This window comes from Lotus japonicus, chromosome 6, assembly GCF_012489685.1.
Source record: "Lotus japonicus ecotype B-129 chromosome 6, LjGifu_v1.2".
In the NCBI taxonomy this organism is placed as follows: Eukaryota; Viridiplantae; Streptophyta; class Magnoliopsida; order Fabales; family Fabaceae; genus Lotus; species Lotus japonicus.
The window spans coordinates 62,586,582-62,595,209 of NC_080046.1; the positions used below are offsets into that span (position 1 = coordinate 62,586,582).

Consider the following 8,628-nt stretch of genomic DNA (forward strand, 5'->3'; position numbering starts at 1 on the left):
GTATACTTTAGATTCTTTTAGTGTGTGCTTAAATACTAATTAAATTGACGTAAAATAATATTCATCCCAATTTATAACAAGAGTTATGTTTATCACTTTCCTCTAAGCGATGGCTAACATGTGTGCCAAGAGAGATCCAAACATACCCATACTTTTAGTCTCATTGTGTGCCACAAACTAGGAAATAAGAAAAGAGTGTACTCTTTACCGGGAAGAATGACACAGCCAAGACAAAACATTCTCATTTTTCATAGCATAAACTATAAACTTAATGCCAGTTCACATACAACAGATTTGGAGAATGTGACTTCACCTACACCCCCAATTCACAAGAACCTATTAAGCACAGAAACATTAAAATAAAGCAAAACTAATAAATAAACCATTTAAAGAAGAAGCCAAACTAAACCCAAAACCCCAAGCCCAAGCCTTACAAAGCCCAACCCACCAAGCCTGTTGGACATAGAAAACCAGACCCTCACATCATCTACCACAGGCCCACACAAAGAGCTCATATCATCACTTCTGGTGTTGTAGTACACACTGTAGAAAGCAATTCTAGTTCTGTCAGCCTTGGCAGTGAAATTGAGGTTAGCAGTTTGGAAGGTAGAATTGGAGTTTGGAGTATAGTGAATGTTTTGAGCTTGGTCACCAGCAAAGGCCATGACAGCAAGAGGCTCCTTGCACTTGTCATCAGCATGGCCTAATGAAAAGGTCAAGCTGTATAGCTTGTCTGGTGAAGTTTCAACCATTTGGGAGATGATGCCTTCTTTTCCTGAGAGCAACTCAATTGCTCTCTTTCCTTGTGGAACAGCATAATGATCGGAATCAATGTAGCGGATGGCTCGGTTGGATTCGACTATCCAACCGGGCATCGAGGAAGTTTCCTCGTCCAAGTTTGTGGGAAGCAAAACACCCATTGAAGTATTCTTGAACATCCATGGACCTTCTTCAAAATCACCATTGATTACTGCATTGTCTGCAAATCTCAACACAAAAAAGATTAAGAGCATGTTTAAAATATCCTTTTACATATTTGATTCTAAAGTCAAAAGCAATTCCGATGAGAAGTGAGCATGTGTCTGGTTCTTCATTGAGGAACTCATAATCAAATCAATAATCGATTATGATAGAATATAATCAATTTTTTGATGACAATACAAATGTTTTTAACTTTGTCGACCAAGGTATCTCACAATAAGCAGCTCATCACTAATTTCCTCGAGGTTCTCAGATAGATCTCTTTCAACAAATATTTCTCCAGTACACTACTTATGATCGAACTTGAACCTTCAACTAAATGACTAAATGATCAACTAGCCAAACTATCTACAATATGTACATGGTCACATAGTATAAAATTGTGCAAGTTGTATGAAAAATAAAATATAAATGCAGCATGGGTAAGTAAAGTTGTTACTACCTTTGGGTTTATCAGGAGTGAAAAGCTTCTTGATAGCAATGTTGTCAAGAATGGGGCCACAAGTGGGGTCATCCTCCATACCAGGGTTCTTAAAAACCAACCTAACATTGTCCTCATCTGCATTGAAAGCGACAGCATAAGGGTTCCACCCTTGCACGTTATACAGTGTCTGCAGGTCTATGGTCTGCGATGCAGGTGGCACGGACACGTTGATGGATTCCAACTGAGCGCACGTGCGAGCCGCACAAAACGTGATTGAGTAGATTGAGCCCTTCTCCACCGTTATTTCCTGGCTGATCTCAGCGTCGTTGCCTAGCCTTATTGCGTGTCTACCTTGTGGTACGATGAGGATCATACCACCTTGCTTTTGCCCTGACTCTACTAGCTCAACGGTGCCGTTTGATTTCCAGCTTGGTACTTCACTGGGACCCTCTATTATTGTTGCCTCACTTGGAAACCCGTTTGATGGGGATGCCTCAAAGTCTCCATTTGGTACTAGCCCTGTAAAAGCATTTCATCATATCAATCACTTTTTCTTAGTTTAGATAATACATAGGCTTAATGGCAATTTTACTCTTCTAATTTTGATTATGGTTAATCTTAGTCCTCTCATAAACTTCTGAGCAATTTTACTCCCTCAATTTTTTAATCTGCAAATCAAGTGCCTCTATCATAATTATACTACTTAAAACTCTCAAATTCCCATTTTAAAGAAAAATCTTCAGAAATTGCATTTATTTTTTTTGGTATGAACCATCCAGGGTCACAATTCGGGTGCTGACTATTTTAAATTTAGGATTCAGTCACAGTTATATTTCCATCAAAATCCGCCAATAAAAATATAAAATTTTAGTTAAAAATTATATATTCCAATTTCCACACTCTTAAATCCTAATCTCATCTTTTAAAATCCTTCAAAATTACAAAATTTCACTACTTTTTTTAGCTTCTATAATTATATAACACATCAAATTATTCATAAACCCTAAAATATTTGAAAAAGTTGAAGATTTAATAATTTCATGCACATGAAAGTTTAGAGAGGACCAAATTTGCTTCATTTTAAATGTAAAGGAACTTGATTAACTTGATCAAAATTGGGAGATCATTTAAGGGATACAAAAATGCAATTACTCCATAGCAACTACTACCAATTCATGCCAGTAACATCATTCAACATAAAAGCCTCAAGCATAAAATGAATAGCATTAATTTTATGATGATGATAATAAAGCCATTGTGATGAGTTGCGTGGCCACATTTTGCTTTCAAGGTATTTCAACATTTAAGAGGGCCAGCAAAATCTAAGGGCTCGGTCCACCCTAACCCATACGCAATTTGAACCAAACATCATGGCAATCAACATTTATGTGGAGCTAGAACGTAGCAAATATCTGCATTGTCTTATACAAAGTGAATGCACCCACCTTCACCATTCTCTCCAATGTTATCCAAATTAATTTGGATTATCTTATCCAAAAATGGGCCTCAAGAATGAGAAAGCCCACGTTGGAACAAACAACAATATATCCAACATGTGCCAACTTGTGAAGCAACACAGCAACAGTGACAGAAGCACTAGTAACCAAAAGAATTGCAACAAAATAATGTGCTATGCTATCACAAGAAGCCAATGCAAGCAGGATGGGAATGATGATTTGAAGGAAGAATTTCCAATGACCAAAACGACAAAACATGATGGTGATAGGAAACAAATTGAGGTCTATGGTCCATTACCCTATGACTCAGAAGCCGCGTGGAGCGCGTGGGTCCTATCATTTCACTTTGACTAAAGTTGAACTAGCTAGGAAAAAATTACTAGTACTTTTTTTTTTACTCTGCTTTTTTTTAATTATCAAATGGAGGATAGTGACCTAAACGACAATAATGGGAAAAGCGTTAAGACGGTGCTTGCGTCCTTTACGGAAAGGTCCTTACACTTTTGTTCTAGATTAGAGGGAAAACAAGAAAAAGCTTGTGTTGAGTGGCGGGAACACTGTGTCAATAAGGTCATTTAGCATCCCTAGAAAAACAAAAATTGCAAAGGTCTTATACATGGGACCCATGTGCTTACTCACTTCCCTAGCCTTCTTTCATCTATCTCTAGGTTGGTTATGATTTTCTTCTCCAACCATGATCATCCTATGAAGAAAAATCAAGACTATTTTGATCTACATTTTATAGGGTATAGTTATTGGTACTTACCTTTTATTTACAATATTGTTGCTTTCTAGTCTTAAATGCTAGAAGATGTGCACAATGTGGTCACTTTGGGGCAGGTTTTCCCTAGAGATGGTTAGCTATTATATGTGGAGGAAATGCATGGTTAGTATATACTTTGGATTGTCTTTGTCTTGTGGTTGTGGGTTTGAGAACCCATTGCTTTCAATCTTTAATAAATTGATTTTGCCCATAAAAAATTTGCAGGATGGAGATGTTTTGCGGGGCATTCATTTACAGGCTTGTACCCAAAAAAAGATCTGATTCAACCAGGACAGGGAGGGAATTTGGTCATACACAGTCAATTATTGTAATTCAAAGAAGGTTGGTTGCCTGATTCTATTTCAAGACCAAATAATCAGTGCATTTAAGTATTCTCACTAAACTAGTGTAACCAATTTTATAAAGCCACATTCTATTGCTAACTATACATAAATTAGGATCACAACTTTAAGGATCATATGAAAAACTAAAATGCCCAAATCAGAAACCATTTAAAGAGTAGGACACTAGGACTAAAAAGTAGCTCACTAAAGTTTTATATTTGAATATTTCTTTCCTCAACTTGATGCATTCACTTCCAGAAACTAGAATTAAAAAACATCAAACAAATTCATCTAGAGGAAGGTGGGTTTCTTGTGATTAAAAATTGCTCATAGCAAGAGGAAGGTGGGTTTCTTCACTTTCTTGTGTTGAAAATAATCTAGAAGTAGAAAACATCAAACAAATTCAATTTTTTTAACTATACTTACTCTAAACAAGGTAAAACAGAACCACTATAACCATGTTCAAGCCTCACAGAATCAAGAAAGGACCATATCAAATAGTTAGAACCAAACAAAATCACTCTCTTCTTTCTCTAATTGGATTATATACTTTAAGTTCAGCTCCAGCATTTAAAAACAGTAGCAGAGTAATCCAGTTAAAACAAAACCCAAAACTGCTCCCAACTCGCACCCAGAAAACCATTACCAATTAATGGCATTTTCATCTAAATCATAGAACAGTACACAAAATGATGCACATACATCAAGTAACAAATGCAAAACCAGCAATAGCGATGTCAGATCTCAACAAGCAAAACAAGAGGAAAGCTAGAGATTAAAACAGTACTAAACATCCTCAGTGTAATTAATTAAGCAAATAAAGCAGAAGAAAGAGCATAGATTGATTGAAGAAGAAGAAGAAGAGGGACATTACCATCTTCTTCTGGAGCTGCAAGGACCAAATGGAGAAGGATTAGAGGCACGAACATGGATACCACCCATTTCATTCTTGTGGAGCTCCGAGCCATCAGAAATATTCTCTCTTACTACACACTCTGCTTTTTTTGAAGACAGAGGGAGTAAGCGAGTGAGAGTGTCCTTTTATCTAAGATTCTTAGCAATACTGTACTATCCTCTTTTTGCTGTTTAGTTTAGGTTAAAATCACTTTATTAAATTAAAGTTTGATACAACATATTGATTCAAATAATACATGTTTAATTTAACTTAAATAGTATTTTAGGTTAGAGTTTTATGGAAGAAAAAAATGTTTGCTGAGAGAGTTAACTTCAACATGATGAGAATATTTCTAATTTGATAAAAATTGTCTCGTGTGGATGATACATGTAAGAAAAATAAAGTTTGGTGTGCAAATTTTAATTGATATTTCACAAAAGTAACTAGTTTCTTCCGATCTGCAGTGTGGACAGAGGATTTTTTTAGTTGTTGAAAAGAGTGTTGTTCAATGTTTTTTTTTTTTTTTTGTATATAGGAAGATAAGTTCGATGTTATTTAATTATTATATTATATGCTCACAATAATAATAATTTATTTGATATAGTATAAATAAGTACAGGCTTTTTTTGGGTTCTGAGACAGCGGGCCCGCTCCCAGTGCCGTATTACGGTACTTGACAGTGTTCATATTATACGACATATCCCGTGAATCAATCTGTATTTTATATTTTATGTTTATTATATAAGGAAAATAAAATACTCTTACCTAATACCTACACCTAAAAAGAAATATTAACATAATAGGACATAAATAAAAAAACATTATTATGAAATTGAAGGCAAGGGCCTCATTTGGGCCGCATCGATACTAACCCTAGCCTGCCAAAAAGGTCCAACCTGACATACTTTATTATGTTGGCTCAACCTGAAATAATGGATCATCTAGATGAAATAAAAAAATAGAAATGGATCTTTGTTCAAGAATTAAAGTTATTATGGATAAATTTAAAAGTAGAGAAAAAAAAGAACTAGATTTCTGAGTAGCTAGTGATAGTTTTTGTAGCTACTTTTTGGTGGCAAGGTGAGGAAAGAGTGAAAGACCTACCAAACTTTCTTGTATGGATATTGACTATTGAGTGTCCATCCTCTTTTTGTTTTTGGTCGAAGACCTTTTTTGTTTGGATATTACTTCTGATCTTGGGTGGCTTATTTGATGGCCCAAACTCCTTGTTCCCAATTCCCAAATGGATATATTTCTGAAACCCAAATGGTCTAAGTCCTTTTCATTTGTAATGTCCGCAAAATAAGAGCATCTCCAATGCATGGTTGCTAGTTGAGTTGCTTAAACACTATTCTGGTAGGTCCAGACTGCCACATAGGATTTAAGCAACTCATAAGCAACCCATGCACAATTCGCTCAAGTGGCAGTTGCTTATTTTACTTTTAGTTGGGCTCCACTATACCTCATATATTTATACTAGTGTTTTTTACCAGCGCGTTGCACGGGGAATTTGTCTATTGTATTTGAAACATCGATCAATATTTTAAATTATAAAAAATTTAAGATACTAAGAATGCAAGAACAATCATAATAAAGATGTAGATATTTAAAGAATATAAATTCAGACGCTCAATTCTAGTGCTTTGTATAAGCATATAACTATCATTAAGACTTGTTTTGGCTTTCAGATGTTGCATAGAAATTTTATCAAGACTTATTTCTCTATGCTCGTTCCCCTCGTATGAACTTTTAATTCTTTAAACATAAATAAATAAAAATTATATATGTACTAATGTTTTCTAATCTCCACACACAAAAAAATATCATCAAATTGAGAGTTGCCCAAAAATAAAAACATGATATTATGTGTTGTATAATATAGAAATTATATCAAAACTTATTTCTCTATTAAATTTTTCATGCTCGTTCCCCTCGTATGAACTTTTAATTCTTTAAACATAATGATGAAATAGAGAAAAGAGAAAAGATTTTGTACATGTGAAATGAAGCATAATTATCTCATAATAATGAAGAAAAATCTTATACACAAATGAAAAGAAAAACTGATAAGAAAATAAGCATAAACAATGACATGTAAGTTCAACCTGTCAATGAAACTGAAATCTACTGAAGAAAGGATTTGGCGTTCTCATCTTATCTCGGCTAGCAAATTAACTCGAAAGAAACATCAATACTTAGCTGAATCTAGTGTGTAAAGTGTACTGTAAAAATGAAAGAGCGAGAGAGGCGTACTTGGAGTAAATAAATGTTACTTCTTTAGATCATATTTCCAAGCAATACAAACATTGTTAGGGTGAGCACACCAGCCTCCAATTGTCTCAAATCTACTCTCATTTCTTGGATCTTCTCCTTCAACAACACTTGTGCTCTGCCCAGTGTTTCTCTCTTGTTCGCATCATAACCAACTTGAGAAGAAATATAATGAATGATTAAACATAAAAGAGATCTTTGATACCAAATATCTTAGTTGAAGCCATAGGGAAAATCAGCAAGCAGCTCAGAGCACCTGTAACTTGGGGTCTCCACAATCTAGCATTAATCTCACCCATGAAGTAATCACAATCTAGAGGGTGAAAAGCTTATAAAAAATTCTCACATCGAACCTGAATCAGAAACTCACCACTCACACGAACTTATATTCTTCTTTCTTCTATTGTCAATTATTGGGTTCCTCTAGTTTCTTCTCGTTAGGGTTCTCTTCCTTCTACTCAGGAAAGAACAAAGAAATAAAATGAAAACAGAAAATCAGAACCCAAGTCAATAATGATAATCCAAAGCAAGAAGAGAAAGAGTAGAGAACTGAATACCTTGAAACGCGAGATGGAGATTTGACTCATACAGGGAGACACCGCAAGCTCCTTCTTTTCGAAAAAAAACCCAAGGCAGAAGATGAATTAGTTTCAATTGCAAAATTCAGATAAGGGACATTGGAACAAATTAAATATATCAAAAGAGGATGAGGAAATTAATCTAATTACTCAACAACATTTATGTCAAAAACTTACACAATTATCAACTTACACAATTATCAGCACCACATGAAGCAAGTTACATACTCGAGTGATCTTCCTCATTTTTCCTCCATGCCAACGGTTCACAGTAGAGACATATAGGGGAGGAGATGGCTGCTGCAATATTAGTAAGGAGTAATCTAAGTAAATCTTAAATAATTAAGGCAAATCTTTTAAAATTTTAATATTTTATGAAAAAAGTTTATCAGATTTAAAATTACCTTTAAGAAATCGGTTTCAAGATTTGTTATGGAAATAAATTTTAGGTGAAGAAAAAGTTTATTTTTAGAGTATTAATTAAACTTTATGTTATTTTTATTGAATTTTCGGACTTTTATTTAATTAAGGATTTTATGAGTTTTTATTGTGATTTGGTAGTTTTTATTAATTAATTTTTATCGTTTTTTTATTAAATTTTTATTTTTTTTATTTAATCTAGGTAAATCTTAGATAATTAGGGAAAATCTTTTAAAATTTTAATATTTTATGAAGAAGTTTCTTAGATTTAAAAATCTAGCAAATCACAATAAAAGCTTATAAAATCTTGAATTAATTAAAAATCCGAAAATTCAATAAAAATACCATACAAATAAATTAAAAATAAATTAAGATAAAATCAAGAAATAAACAACCTAAATCCTAATCAAATCTACAATTTTAAAATGTATTTTTTTTTATGAGAATGATACGTGGAATTTTTTTATGAGAATTAACGTGAGAATGACACATCAC

General features: G+C 33.9%; 1 protein-coding gene across 1 annotated transcript; it reads right to left on the bottom strand.

The window, feature by feature from the left end:
- Nucleotides 1-229: 229 nt before the first annotated feature.
- Nucleotides 230-5,003, bottom strand: LOC130723095 (protein DUF642 L-GALACTONO-1,4-LACTONE-RESPONSIVE GENE 2). The gene is made up of 3 exons (XM_057574028.1): nt 4,844-5,003; nt 1,424-1,924; nt 230-979 (listed from the first exon to the last, which is right to left on the bottom strand). The coding sequence occupies exons 1-3, from the start codon at nt 4,935-4,937 to the stop codon at nt 387-389; spliced, it is 1,188 nt and encodes a 395-aa protein (XP_057430011.1). The 5' UTR covers nt 4,938-5,003; the 3' UTR covers nt 230-386.
- Between the last annotated feature and the right edge of the window lie 3,625 nt (nt 5,004-8,628).